This window comes from Bos indicus, chromosome 5 (genome assembly GCF_029378745.1).
Source record: "Bos indicus isolate NIAB-ARS_2022 breed Sahiwal x Tharparkar chromosome 5, NIAB-ARS_B.indTharparkar_mat_pri_1.0, whole genome shotgun sequence".
NCBI classification, from domain to species: domain Eukaryota; kingdom Metazoa; phylum Chordata; class Mammalia; order Artiodactyla; family Bovidae; genus Bos; species Bos indicus.
The window spans coordinates 55835785-55850275 of NC_091764.1; the positions used below are offsets into that span (position 1 = coordinate 55835785).

A 14491-nucleotide genomic window follows, 5' to 3' on the forward strand; every position below is an offset into this window, starting at 1 on the left:
GGGGGTGAGCTGCTGGTCTGTTCTTGAAGAGCTGGGTCAGGGAATGGCCTTGGTCAGGCTGGGGAACTGGAGGTGGGAGAGGGCTAGGGCGGGTGCCTCCTGCTGGGGCTGGTGGCAGGGCAGTATCCAGGGGCACGAGGTGGTAGGTCAGGTACTCCATCATGTGCAGCAGTTCCTGGAGTGGAAGGAGACAGGCAAGTCAGAGCAACAGTGGGGACCCAGGGAGTAGAGGAGTCACTAACTCCCAAGATGACTCCTGTTCTGGGCGGGAGTTGGGGTGTGAAGTTTAGAGAAGACGGGAGGGGGCTGCTTGGAGGAATGAGAAGATAAGGTCACTTTGGTTAAAAGCAAGAACTTTGGAGTCAAATCTGTTTTTGACACCAGTACCTCCGCTTCATAGTTAAGTGATCTTGGATAAGTTATCTTGGTGGCATCTGTTTATTTGTAATCTGAACAATATTTGTTCAGAGGGCACCTGGTCAGGGCTCCAGCATCAGCCCTGGAGGACCACCCCAGGCCAGACTACTCACTTTGAGCATCTGGTACCAGAAGTAGAGCTTTATAGTAGAGTCCCTCTCCTGGCAGGGAGGGAAGAGCTGGGAGATCTCCCAACCACAGATGTCACTGGTGTCACAAACTCCAGCTCCACTGAGGCAGACATCTGCCCACCCCCATGACATGCACAAGACTGCAAGGACATGGCAGCCTGAGGCCAGCACTGCGCCAGGAGCTGCAGCATCTTGTGGTTCAGCATGTAGCCAGTCCTGCTGTTCCTTGTCTGCAGCTGAAAGCATTCAACCTGGTAGAGGGGCCAGATGGGGGTGCTGTTGGGCCAGCAACCTGGGCACAGCCACACACATGTTGTCAGCCACTTTGATAAACCAGTCTATGGCCCATTGTCTTCCAGTGGAGTTGGTTCTGGCCCCCCAGGCACACTCAGCCTCACGAGGGCCATTCAGCTACAGGTGCGCCAGTGAGCTGATTGCACGAAGGAGCCCAGATCCCACTCACATGGGAGGTCCTGCTTCTGCAGGGTCCTAGGCTGGGTGGCCTCCTAGCACAGCAGCCTGACCCAGGAGAAGGTGGAGTCAGGGTTGCAGATGTAGTTGCAGGTGTGTGGTCTGGGAAGGCAAAGCAAGAGGAAGAGAGGCAAGTAGCAAAGAAGACTCAACTGGGAGACCCAGCCACCATGCCCCCCTTCATCAGAGCCCCTAGATGCCCCCACTCCATCCTCACTTTCTTTTTTGGTAGCAAAAGCTCACTCCCTTCCTCAGAAGCTTGAATGTGAGAGACTGTGGGAAGGAAACAAGGACCCTGGAGAGAATGAATGACCACAGGGAACCAGAGGGCGAGTGGGATGTTCCTTTCAGTTCCTAGCAGTGAAAGGTGGTCAAGGTGTCAGCAATCCCACATCAGATCCCCACACTAAGGACTCCACTGGCTTTTTGTCATGGGCTGCATCTTGGCCTGTGGGAAATGTAAAAGGTGGTCCTCCAGACTGTGGCAGAACAGGACTCTACAAGTGGATTCCCTGCGGGCTGGAGGGGCGCTGCTACCCCTAACGTCCACGCCAACTTCCCAGTTCCCCTTGGGGTCCTCACCTGGATTCCTGCTGCTATCTGCTCTCCCCTCTTCCAGTTACCGTCTGCCACACATCCTGCTCCCCTCCTCTTGTTTGCCTTAGCACAGCTGGGAGTTTCACCAGAAGCCAAAGGAAAGTAAAAAGGAATTTATTATTGAAAGTACAAAATGATTAAATCTAGCAAAGTGTCTAGAACTCTATTTTCTTTCTTATTTATTTTTATTTTCTATTGAATTATATAGTTGATTTACAATGTTGTATTAGTTTCTGGTGAACAGCAAAGTGATTCAGTTACATATACATATATATGTGTATATATACACACACATGTATATACATTTTTGGGGGTATTCTTTCCCATTATGATTTATTACAGGATATTTAATATAGTTTGTTCCCTGTGCTATACAGTAGGACATTGTTGTTTATTTTATATATAACAGTTTGTGTCTGCTAATCCCACACTCCTAATTTATCCCTCTCTCACCCACTTTCCCCTTTGGTAACTATAAGTTTGTTTTCAATATCTATGAGTCTGTTTTTGTTTTATAAATAAGTTCATTTGTATCAAATCTCCTTATATAGGTGATACCATGTGATATTTATCTGTCTGACTTATGTAGTATAATTTCTAGGTCTATCCATGTTGCTACAAATGGCACTATTTCATTCTTTTTTTATGGCCAAGTAGTATTCCTCTGTGTGTGTGTGTGTGTGTGTGTGTGTGTGTGTGTGTGTGTATGCCACATCTTCTTTATCTGTTTATCTGTCCCTGGACATTTAGGTTGCTTCCATGTCTTGGCTATTATAAATAGTGCTGCAATGAATACTGAGCTACATGCATCTCTTGGAATTAGTTTTCTCTGGATATATATACCCAGGAATGGGATTGCTGGATCACATGGCAACTCTTTTTTTTTTTGAAAGGAACCTCCATACTGTTTTCCATACTTGTTATACCAATATACATTCCCACCAACACTGTAGGAGAGTTCCCTTTTCTCCACACCCCCTCCAGCATTTATTATTTGTACACATTTTTACTGAAGGCCATTCTGACCAGTGTGAGGTGATGCCTCATGATTTGCATTTCTCTAATAATTAGCAATGTTGAGCATCTTTGCATGTGCCTATTGATCATTTGTGTCTCCTTTGGAGAAATGTTTAAGGCTTCTACCCGTTTTTTTATTCAGTTGGTTTCTATTGTTGTTATTGAGTAGTATGAGCTGTTTGTATATTTTTGGAAATTAAGCCCTTGTCAGTTGCATCATTTGCAAATATGTTCTCCCAGTCCATAGGTTGTCCTTTCATTTCATTTATGGTTTCCTTTGCTGTGCAAAAGCTTATGTTTGATTAGGTCCCATTTGCATATTTTTGCTTTTATTTCTATTGCCTTGGGATACTAACCTATGAAAACAATACAATTTGTCAGAAAATGTTTTGCTTATGTTCTAGGAATTTTATGGTGTCATATCTTATATTTAAGTCTTTAAGCCATTTTGAATTTATTTTTGTGTGTGGTGTAAGGGAATGTTCTAACTGCATTGATATACATTCAGCTGTCCAACTTTCCCAACACCATTTGCTGAAGAGACTGCCTTTTTTTTTCATTGAATATTCTTGCCTCCTTTGTCAAAGATTAATTGACCATAGGTGTATGAGCTTGTTTCTGGGCTCTCTATTCTGTTGCATTAATCCATATGTCTGTTTTTTTGTTTGTTCATTTTTCTGGTTTGCCAGTGCCATGCTGTTTTGATTACTGTAGCTTTGTAGTATGGTCTGAGGTCTGGTAGGGTTATGTCTCTAAATTTGTTTTTTCCTCAGTATTGTTTTGGGAATTCTGGATCTTTTATGGTTCTATATACATTTTAGGAGTATTCGTTCCAGGTCTGTGAAAACTGTCATGGGTGTTTTGATAGGAATTGTATTAAATCTGTAGATTGCTTTGGTGGTGTGGCCATTTTAATAATATTAATTCTTCCAATCCAAGGTCTTAGGCTATATTTCCATTTCTTTGAATCATCTTCAATTTCCTTTATCAATGTTTTATAGTTGCATGTAAGTCTTTCACCTTCTTGGTCAGGTTTATTCCTAAGTTTTTTTTTTAATAATGTTATTTTAAAAGGGATTTTTTTTTTTTTTTTTACTTTCCCTTTCTGACATTTCATTGTTAGTGTAAAGAAATGCAACAGATTTCTGTATGTTTATCTTGTGTCCTGTATCTTGCTGAATTTATCAGTTCTAGTAGTTTTTGTGTAGTGTCTTTAGAATTTTTTGACCTAGTATAATGTTATCTGCATAAATGACAGTTTTACCTCTTTCTTTTCAATCTGGATACATTTTATTTCTTTTCTTTGTCTGATTGCTATGGCTGGGACTTCCAATACTATGGTGAGAGTGGGCATCCTTGTCTTCTTCCAGATTTTAGCAGGGAGGCTTTCCACTTTTCACCATTGAGTATTATATAATCTGTGGGTTTGTCATAAATATGGCTTTTATTATGTTGAGATATGTTCCTTCTGTACCCACTGTGGTAAGAGTTTTCTTTAAAATGGATAGATGTTGAATTTTATTAGATGCTTTTTTTCATCTATTGAGATGATCATGTGGTTTTTGTCTTTTGTTGATGTGGTATATCACATTGATCTTTGTATCCTTGTCCCAAGGACGAATCCAACTTGACTGTGGTACATGATCTATGTTGGATTCAGCTTGTTAATATTTTGTTGAGAATTTCTGTGTCTATATTATTCCAAGATATTGGCCTGTAACTTTCTTTTTTTGTAGTGTTTTTGTCTGGCTTTGGTATCAGAATGATGGAGGCTTCATAGAATGACTTTGGGACTGTTCCCTCCTCTTTAGTCTCTTGGAAGAGTTTGAAAACAATCAGTATAATTTCTTCTTTTATAAGTTTGGTAGAATTCCCCAGTGAAGCCATCTGGTCATGGGCTTTTGTTTGCAGGGAGTTGTATTTTATTGTTGTTTTTTAATTACAAATTCTATTTCACTTCTAATGATTGGGTTATTCAAATTAATTCTTTTTGATTCAGTTTTTGTGGGATATATTTCTAGAAACTTGTCCATTTCATCTAGGTTGTCCAATTTTCGGCACTGTTTATAGTATTTTTTACATTTTGAAAATTTCTACAGTATTGGTTATTTCTCCTCTTTCATTTCTTATTTGATTTGGGTCCTTTCTCTTTTCTTTTTGATGAGCCTGGCCAGAGGTTTGCTGATTTTGTTTACTCTTTCAAAGACTCAGCTCTTGGTTTCATTGACTTTTTCTATTTTTTTTTCTATCTCTATTTTATTTACTCTCTGATCTTTATTTTCTTCCTTCTGCTTGTTTTAGATTGTTTGTTCTTTTTCTTTCTCCAGGTTGATTATTTGAGATTTTCCTTGTTTTCTGAGCAAGGTCTGTATGGTTATGAACTTCCTTCTAAAGACTGCTTTTACTGCATCTCCTAGATTTTGTATGGTTATGTTTTCATTGTCATTCATCTCAAGGTATTTTTAAATTTTCTCTTTGAGCTCATCATTGACCCATTGCTTTTTTTAGTACCATATTGTTTAATCTCTGTGTAATTGTTTTTTTTTTCATTTCTCTTTTTTTGTGATTTCCAGTTTCATGCTTTTATAATCAAAAAAGATACTTGAAATAATTTCTATCCAATTAAATGTTTTGAGGCTTGTTTTGTGTCCTAGTATATGGTCTATCCTAGAGAATATTCCATGTGCACTTATATGCACTGTTTTTTCTGATGATTTTAAGACTTTATGCCTATCAAATCAAAGATAAGCCTCCTGCCCCAGCCTATCCCCATGCTCCCATTCTACAAAATTCTGCTATAGCTTCTGATCAGCTTCTGATGGTATTCCTTCTATGACTCTTGTCTCCAAGTACCTTCCAGTCTCTTCAGAACTCAGCAGGTGGTTATGTCATTGAGTACTTCCTATGGGCCAGGTACTGTGCTAAGAGCACAACACACACACTATCTCATTCAATTCTCATAACCACCCAAGGCCAGTATAGTTGTCCACAGTTTACCCAGGAGGAAACAGCACTGCAAAAATTAAACAGCTTGTTCAAGGCCCTACTAATAGTAAGTGGAGGGGTGAGAATTTGAATCCACCATTCTGCCTGTAGCTGCACTTGTGTTAGTGTCTTAGATCCCTCTCCTTAAGATGCACAAGTGGATCTGGGGTTGCAGGGTTCTCGAAGCCTACCCATTTGTAATTTTAAATAAAACAATTTAAGCATAACTTGCTCAGCAAGTATAAGACCACTTTCAGCAAGAAGAGGGTCAGCCTCATACAGCTTCCTTCCCCAGCTGAATCTTTTTGTCCACTTTTGGAGACCTGGGAGTTTCATGCCCTCTATTTCTTATCTCATGAGTCAGTGAAGTTGTCAGCAGAAATGCTGCACACCTGAGAGATGCAGAGAAAGAAAGTAGGGGAAGCAGGGGGCCTAGATTTGCACTTTGTAGTGAGGAACAGATGGAGACACCTAACCAGGCCACCAACCACTGGCATACTATGGAGCTGGCCTGTGTGAGTGGCAGCCCTCCCTCTGGGCATGACCAAAGCTAGTCTTTTCTGAGAAATGAAGTGGTATGGCTGGCAGGTATGGGGATGGAGTCTGCAGCACACTGTAGGGAGAGTGCAGCAGGAGGATCCCCATGGTGGGGTAACTCTGTATGTACCCTGTGGCTTTTGGAATATAAAGGGGGAGAAGGAGCAGAAATGGACAGATGAGGAAAAGGAGGGCGACTAGCACTGCAATTGCTTCAGTCCTGGCCAGGCCAGCAGGCTCTGCTTCACTGTCCTGGTCTCTCCTGCATACTCCAGATCCACTGCCACTGCCCTGACTGTGAAGCACAGAAAGGGATCAGGGAACATGCCCTCCGTCCTAGGAGAACACCAAGCCTCCTCTACTGAGCCCCCCACCCCCAAAGAAAAAAAAATTGATGGTTTGATGGTCCAGTTCTTTATTTAGAAACCTGATTGTTCTAGAACATGGTAGGTGGGTCTGTAGCCTACCCTTTTCATGGGATTGTGTCAGAGGTGGTGGGCAACTTTCTTCCCATTTTCTCAGCAACAGAGAGAAGGTGCTTCCACTTAGAAGCACAGATTTGTAGGGAACAGTGTGGAAAGGGAAAGGGGCAGGACATCTCAAGCTGATCTGGGGGAAGCAGGGAGGTGACTCTCAACAGGAGTGGGGCAGGGGGTGGGGGGCCTACCTCTTAGGGCCTGCTGACTGGCCCCACTCTTCTCACTCTGCCTGCTCTACTCAAAAGATTTCAAAAATGCTCGTTAGGGAGGGGAAAGGAACCCACAAGCTGGGGGATGACAGCAGGGGAAGCCAGGAGGGAAGGAAGAGGGTGTGGGGAGAACCAGGGACAGCAGATCACATAGGCCTGGGAGGTCTCCAGGTCTCAGCAGTAGCAGCAGCACTTGCCCCACAGCCCCTCCACACCCCAGGAGGGTCTCAGGATCCACAGCTCACAGCTCAGCTCTCTGCTGTTTTGCCTTCAGGGCCCTGGGGGTTGTGGGGGCAGAGGCAGGGCCAGTCTAGAAGACTCTAGACTCTTTGGCAAGCTGATGGTGGTGGTCTCAGAAGTCAAATTCATCCAGGTCCCCAGTGCCCTCCCCGCCTGGGGAGCCCCACACCCGGCGGTAATTGCTCTCCAGCTCTTTCTGCCGCTGCCGCTCTTTCTGCGCCTCTTCAGCTCCCTGCACCTGGGGAAGGCCACACGGTGGGGTGGGGAGGTGGGATAAGCAGAGGCTGTAGCAGACACTGGAGGGTGGGGGTAGGGGGCGGGTGGGCAGTTGTAGGTGGGGAGGCAGGAGCCAGCACTCACACAGGTGACTTGTAGGGCTCTTGCTGAGGGCTCAACACCCAGAACTGATAGCCTCGTCTTACAGATGAGGAAACTGAGGCTCCAATAGAGGTGAGGCTGGGGGGTGCCTTGAGGACTCTGAACCTCACCCTCAACCCTCAGCCTGCTGGGGGACAGGGAAGGCGGGAAGTCCAGGACTCAGGGGCGGGGTGCCTCTCACCAAGATATTGAAGAAAATCTCCTTGAGGTTTTTTGTGTCCTCATCAGTCAGCCAACGTGCATCCTCCTCAGTCCCTTCTGTCCCTGGTCGGACAATTTTGATCTCAATTTTCCCTGGAAAGGGGTGGGATGGGCAGTGAGAGGAGAGGCCAGGTGGCAGCTCCAGTGCAGGTCTTCTGCCCCCTGGGTCCCCAGCCGAAGTCCCCAGCCCCTCCACTTCCAGCAGCAAGCCCTTCCAACAGCTCTGAATCCAGCCCGCCCCCCAGGGCCCACCTTCGGCTGTGAGTCCCTCCCTCTCCAGCAGGTCTTTCACCAGCCCCTCGATTTGTTTCAGCTGTGGGTTTTCCCGTTTCATCTCGAGGACAGTCAGATCCTGATTGGGGCCTCCGTGACGGAGCTTGGTGACCCGGACCCGGACTCTGTGCTCAGGATCCTCCTCTTAGAGGGGGAGACACACAGGGAGACACAAAGCAGAGCCGTGACTCCAGGGTTAGGGGCTGGGGTGCTTGCCTCTCCCTAAGCCATCAGTTGGTTTTGGCAAGTTATTCCCTCTCAAACAGGTATGTGAGTCAGGGTTCAGAATAAATTAGGACCCATCACCCCCTACCCCATTCCAACCTATAAATCTCCCTCTACCGACTGCAGTTTCCTTTCTTCCCTCTGGACCCAGTAATTCTGCCCATCACCTACAGGAAAACAACTGTTTTCTGAAGCAAAAATCAGAGAAGTTGGGGCCTGCAGAGAAGTTTAAGAAGAAGGTTGGAAAACTTTGGTTTGGCACCCTACAATGTTGGGACTTGAACGACATTTCAGTGTTTATAACAGAGAAAGTAGGATGGAAGGATTGAAACTAGGACATTAGACCTGGAATGCCTGGTCTCCACACACACAGGACCCGTGGGACAGACACAAGGGACACAGCAGGGAGGGAATGAGTCTGTCTAGGCAATTGGCTTATGAGTAGCTGGGCTGCCCGTTCCTCTCTGCCAGCTGAGGGCACTCCCTGTGCAGTCCTAGGTGACAGGAGCATCTGTCACAGGTGTGTGGTCTTTGGCCTGCACACTCATGGTCACTCATTTAATATCTACTTATCAATCACAAGGTGTCGGCAAAGTGCTAGACACTGGATGTATAGAAGCAAGCCAGTAAACAGCCATGCCAGCGAGCCACACAGGCTCTGAAAGCTGCTTCTCAAATGGTTCACTAGGAAGTAACCAGGCAAAGGGCTAGAGGTGTTGGGAAGCCCAAGAATGGTGTTCCAGAAAGAGTGAGAGGGTGAGCGTTCTCAGAAGGGATAAAGGTGACGGACCTGGCCGTTTGTTCCTGTCTGACAGCCCTCACCTGTTGATTGAGGGGATGGGGGAGGCTTTTTGGGGACAACCCTCCTTTTTCGGTGCTTCTTCATCAGCTCTGGGCTCTGTTTTTCCTCCAGCCTTTTGATGAGTTTGTTGAGAGTGGATGTCAGGGCCAGGATAGCCCGATCGCGCTCTGACTCCTTCTTCAGCCCGTCTGGGTCTAGCTCTTTCTCTGTCTGGGAGGCCCAAGGTGGGGGTGGAGAGTCAGGGATCTGGGAAGTGAGGGGCCGTCCAAGCTCTACAAAGGAGTAATGGCTAAGTCTCATGCTTCTCACAGATCCCCTTCCCCACTGTCCCAGTTTTAATTAAGCAACTAGCAGTTCAGGGCTCCTGGCTGAATGCCCCAGGCAGGCGAGGTGTGGCCCGGGTTCTCTCCCCGCCCCTCAACTGGTCCTGCCTACCGGCGCAGGCAGCCGAGGAAGCTGGAAGCTGCAGGCGGGAGAGCAGAGCTCACCTCCTGGATGATGTTCTCCAGCTCCCGCTCCATGCCAGCCTTCACCTCCGCCCGGAGCCGCTCTCGGTCTGATGGGAGCAGTATACCTTCCAGTTCCTTCTCAAATTCTCCCAGCAACTGCCGTTCATCCTCATCTTCGTCTTCATCCTCATCATCCTCCTCTTCTTCCACCTCGTTCTGCTGTTCTGGGTCGCCCTTTTCCTTCACCTCTGGTTCCCTGGAAGGGACTTCTGTAGCACTGTCTCCAGGCTGCTCCTGGCCTGTGTTTGGCTTCCCCTGCATGGGTGAGGATCAGGAGAAAGAGAGAGATGGCAGATGGTTGGGGTTTCCATAGAGACAGACAGTGGGGGTGGGTAGGGGCAGATAGCAGGGATGTGGTTTAGTTGGGGACTCATGAGGAGTAAAGGAAGTTGAGGTAGCTCTTTGGGCCCAGTTCAGGGGTGGTGTTCCGGGTGCCCCCAGCAGGGAGAAAGGTTCCATCCTTCCTGGGAGCAGGGCTCATACCTTTCTTGTTCCACCCTTCAGCTCCTCTATCAATCGAATCAAGTCTGCAGGACTCCGAATGACTTTGACCTGTACGTTGTTCTGAAAATCTGAGATGAAGGAATAGGAATAGATCGTAAATTAATTCTACTTTTACTTCCTAAGAAGAGGAGTTGAGGAAGTCAAGGAAGGACGTGGTGGGACTACCTGTCTGGTCTGAGAGACAGCGGCCAGCACACCCCTCCAAAGAGCACTTAGGGGGCCTAAGGGAGCCTCACAGGTGAAAGAGAGAAGGATGCTAACAGGCTGCCGAGTCACCTGCTCTTTCACGCGCCACTGAGGCCTTCCTGGCAATCAACCTGGCTTTTAGGTCAACAGAAGAGATTCTGGGGCCAAGGGCTCCCCCTCCCTGAATCCTGTTCTCCCCACAAATACAAACCCTTTTTTGTCTACTCAGTTCCAGGGATTGTACTGTAAACTAGATTCATTCTCATTTAATCCTGTAACAGCCCTCTAAGTTAGGGGTTATTGCCCACATGTTATGGGTGAGGAAATTGAGCTTGAGTGAAATTATCCAGGACTATAAAGTCAGGCAAGCAGTGGAACCACTATGTTCTGCTACCCCCCTAGAGAAGCACTTCTGTCTCTAAAAAGGAATCTGCTGCTGGCCTGGCTGCCCAGCCTCCCTCCTAGAGTCTAGGTCTAAACCCACGCCATGCTTGCCAACCTGAAAACACACGCAAGCAGTATAGGAGACGTGGAGAGTTCACTCACCATCGGGAGAGGTTGGCGGTGGGTCTGTGGCCTCAAGGTTTGGTTCCTGCTCCTGATGGGGAGAAAAGGGCAGAGTCAAGTACACGGGCTTCTGCATGCCAATCACACTCTTAAGGCACTGCCTCTGGGTATGGCCTTGCATCCCTAGATAAAAAGAGGTCATCTCATAATGAACCTCAGCTTGAGTGGCCCTCCAACCCAAAGCCCACGTTCAGCCTCCTCAGAGAAGTGGCTAGGAAGCTGGCTCTCACCTCGGCCTGTGTCTCCTCCCTTTCTGGGGGCTGTTCCTCTGGCTCGTGAAGCATCTTCCAGAAATCTGATTCCTTACTGTTCTCCTTGGCTGGGCTTGCACCTAGAATACAGAAAACAAGGAGAAACCTGAAAGGAGAGATGGGATATGTTTCCCTCTTCTATCGTAAGGTGTTAGGGCCTGTAGTACTCCTTCCCCCACCCCAAAAGTCAGGCTGTTGGGCTGTTGAGGACAACACATCCCTGGGTGCACAGGACAGTAACACTGAAGAAAGGAAGAAGTGGAGACATGTGTCATGGAACAGGTGACTCAAGGACCTACCTGCTTTCTTTGGTGGCACCACGCCAGGCTTGGTCTCACTCCACACTGGAGGGTCCGGGTCTTGCCGCCCCTCTATGGCCCTGTCTCCGTACTGCTTTGAGTCTACAGGAAGATAGCGTGTCAGCAGGACGGGGATACATTCTCAGCTCTTTGATACTTGATCTTCTGCCTGTCCCTCCCTATGTGTCTCCTTCCTCCCTGTCCTCTTTTAATTACTCACCAGCTTGCCTCTGAACGTAGGCCATGTACTCCTCAGGCTGCAGGGCGGGGTGGCAGAGAATGGCCTGGGGAGCAGCGCTGGGTGGGGGCCGAAGGAGTGGGTGAGGGCAGAGCCGAGGAGTTCGAATGGTCAGCACGTAAGAACAGGACAAGGGCTCATCTACTCGATCAATGTAGTCCCCAGAGATACCAGCACCCTCATCACAGAGGAACTGCCAGGACAGGAGGATGAATAAATAGTAATCACCAGCAGCCATTACCGTTATTTCTTAAAACAGCTGTCTGCTATTAAGGACTGACAGTCTGTCAGGCACTGTGCTCTGTGCATTGTGTATATGGTGCTATATATGCATTGTTAGTGTTCAGTTGCTACGTTGTATCTGACTTTTTTGCAACCCTATGGACTGTAGCCTGACAGGCTCCTCCGTCCATGGGATTTCCCAGGCAAGAATACTGGAGTGGGTTGCCATTTCCTTCTCCAGGGGATCTTTCTGACCCAGGGATGGAACCCCCATCTCCTGCATTGGCAGGTGGATTCTTTACCACCGAGCCACCAAGGGAGCCCTTTACATGCATTAGCTCATTTAATTATCACGACAACCCAGGGAGGGAGGTAATAGTATCTCAACTCTGTGGCTTAAGATACTGGGGTTTGATATAGTTGAGGGACTTGTTCAGGCTGACCAGCTGGTAAGTGGTAAAAATACGAATTGAACTTGGGCAACTTAACTGTAGGTAACCAGCTGATTTGTTTCATGTTCTTGCTTTATATAAATACAGTATGTACATACTTATACATATTTGATATATATTTTTATATGTATTTGAAATACGTATATTCTCTGTGTGTGTGCATGTGTGTATGATTTTAAAAAACTTTAAACAGTTCTAAGGTCTTTGTATTAATCAGAAAGAGAGTAAAGATATCAATTAATGTTAGCCTTTCATTAGTTAGGATTCACCACTGTAATTTCTGGGGCTTCCCTGGTGGATCAGCAGTAAAGAATCCACTTGCCAATGCAAGAGATGTGGGTTTGATTTTTTGGGTCAGGAAGATCCCTGGAAGAGGAAATGGCAACCCACTCCAGTATTCTTGCATGGGAAATTTCATGGACAGAGGAGCCTGGCAGGGCTGCATGGAGTTGCAAAGAGTTGGACATGACTGAGCACGCACACACACACACTCTGTAATTTCTAAAGTAACTGTTACAAGTAGAAGAGGTCCCACTTCTGAGTGGCAGCCTGAGGAGCTCTGCAGATCCACTCCCTAGTGAAATTCCATAACTGGTGAACACTTTTTTTTTTTAACTCAGGCATTTAAAATCTCTGGAAATTTTCCTAAGGACATACAACAAATTAAGAAACATCTATTCAAGAAAATCCACTAAATCTTGAATAGTGAAAATTTATAGTACTTGGACCATGACCCTCCTTTTTCTCCAACCCTGACTTCACAGCTCAGACAGATGCTCCATTCCAGGTGAGTAAGGTCCAAAAAATGGGGCCTCTATCCCCTCAGCATCCAGTCAAGAGATATGGTATGTCACCAGAGGGGCAGGCCACCAATATTCCTCAATCCTCTCTAGTTACAAGTTGCAGAGAATACCTGCTGAATACGGTCAAGAGACGGAGGACTCCCTCCCTCCCTCCACTCAGCCCCACTCAGGACAGTGGCTGCACCTCAGGTGCAGAAGGACAGGAATACTGGGCCTTGATCACCCTCACCATAGATCACTGAAAGGGCAGAGATTTCACAACAGAGATGAGAACTGAGAGGACCAGAGGCTATCACCCCTGCCCAGGTCTCTGCTCATGAAACAGGAGTGTCACTCTGACAGAACTGGGTCAGTGTCTCTGACATCAGCTCCAGAGCAGGGGCTTAAAGATTCTGCCAGGGGGAGAGGCAATCCATTAGAATAGAAAGCCCCAAAGCTCTTTCCAAATGAACTGAATTCTTGTGAAACAGTATGAGGAAGTTTAAGCCTAAGGGCACTTTCCAAAAAATGAAAAAAATTGGTGGTAAGCACTAAAGAAGAGGCTGGTATCATCAAAAGCAACCCTGGTACAGAAGCCCAAATTTAACTGGATCAGATTATGGAGCAACTTACGCCCCACATGTCAAAAACTACAGAGCAACTGGCTAGCAATTAATGAGTATGAACAGCTGGGTATGATATCAGCAGAGGCAGACAGATTAACACATCAGCAAGAGAGACAGTCAAAGGGAGCCCTGCTGACACACTATCATCCACTGTGGCTGTGAGCATGCCCACGGCTATGCCCTCAGAGGAGCGACATCAGTGGCTTCATACTGCAAGAGGAGGAGGCCGCATTAAAATAGCTCAGCCAAGTCACGAAAGAAACAAGCAAATGACCAAAACAAGTCTCATGGTGGAGGCCAAGAATCAGTATCCAGACTTGCTCCAATATATTACCTAAAATATATTTTAGGTATATTTTAATATATTTTTGTTCACTTTTCAACAAAAAATTATGATATATGCAAAGAAACAAAGTGTGACCCATACTTTGTCACAGGCAACAGAAAATGCCTGTGAGAGGACACAGATGTTAGATTTCAGAGAGAAACATTTTAAAGTAGTCATTATGATAAATTCAAAGAGCTAAAAATTTAAATCATATAAAGTATGTTCTCCTATAATTAAAAAAGATACATGCACCCCGTATGTTCACAGCAACACTACAAAAACCAAAACATGGAAACAACCTAAATGTCCATTGACAGATCAATGGATAAAGATGTGGTGCATATGCACACTGGAATACTACTCAGCTGTGAACAAGAATAAAATAATGGCATTTGCAGCAACATGGATGGACCTCTAGAGATCATAGTAAGTGAAGTAATTCGGAAAGAGAAAGACAATACCTTATTACAGCACTTACATGAATCTAAAATATGATGCAAATGAACTTATCTATGAAACAGAAATCTACTCACAGACATAGAGAACAGACTTGTGATTGCCAAGG

At 46.1% G+C, this 14491-nt stretch overlaps 1 protein-coding gene across 2 annotated transcripts in view; it reads right to left on the reverse strand.

Annotated features, from left to right (window-relative positions):
• Positions 1-6553: 6553 nt before the first annotated feature.
• Positions 6554-14491, reverse strand: part of OS9 (OS9 endoplasmic reticulum lectin) — a 34213-nt gene continuing 26275 nt past the window's right edge. The window contains exons 6-15 of one of the 2 annotated variants that reach the window (XM_019960938.2): positions 11499-11709; positions 11279-11380; positions 10959-11059; positions 10708-10759; positions 9955-10043; positions 9451-9726; positions 8983-9172; positions 7915-8079; positions 7643-7755; positions 6554-7321 (exon numbers count right to left, since the gene is read on the reverse strand). In XM_019960938.2, the coding sequence (XP_019816497.2) occupies positions 7196-7321; positions 7643-7755; positions 7915-8079; positions 8983-9172; positions 9451-9726; positions 9955-10043; positions 10708-10759; positions 10959-11059; positions 11279-11380; positions 11499-11709 (1425 nt within the window). In that variant the 3' untranslated portion in view covers positions 6554-7195. The remainder of the gene's footprint in view (positions 7322-7642; positions 7756-7914; positions 8080-8982; positions 9173-9450; positions 9727-9954; positions 10044-10707; positions 10760-10958; positions 11060-11278; positions 11381-11498; positions 11710-14491) is intronic. The other variant, XM_019960940.2, reaches the window with a different exon arrangement.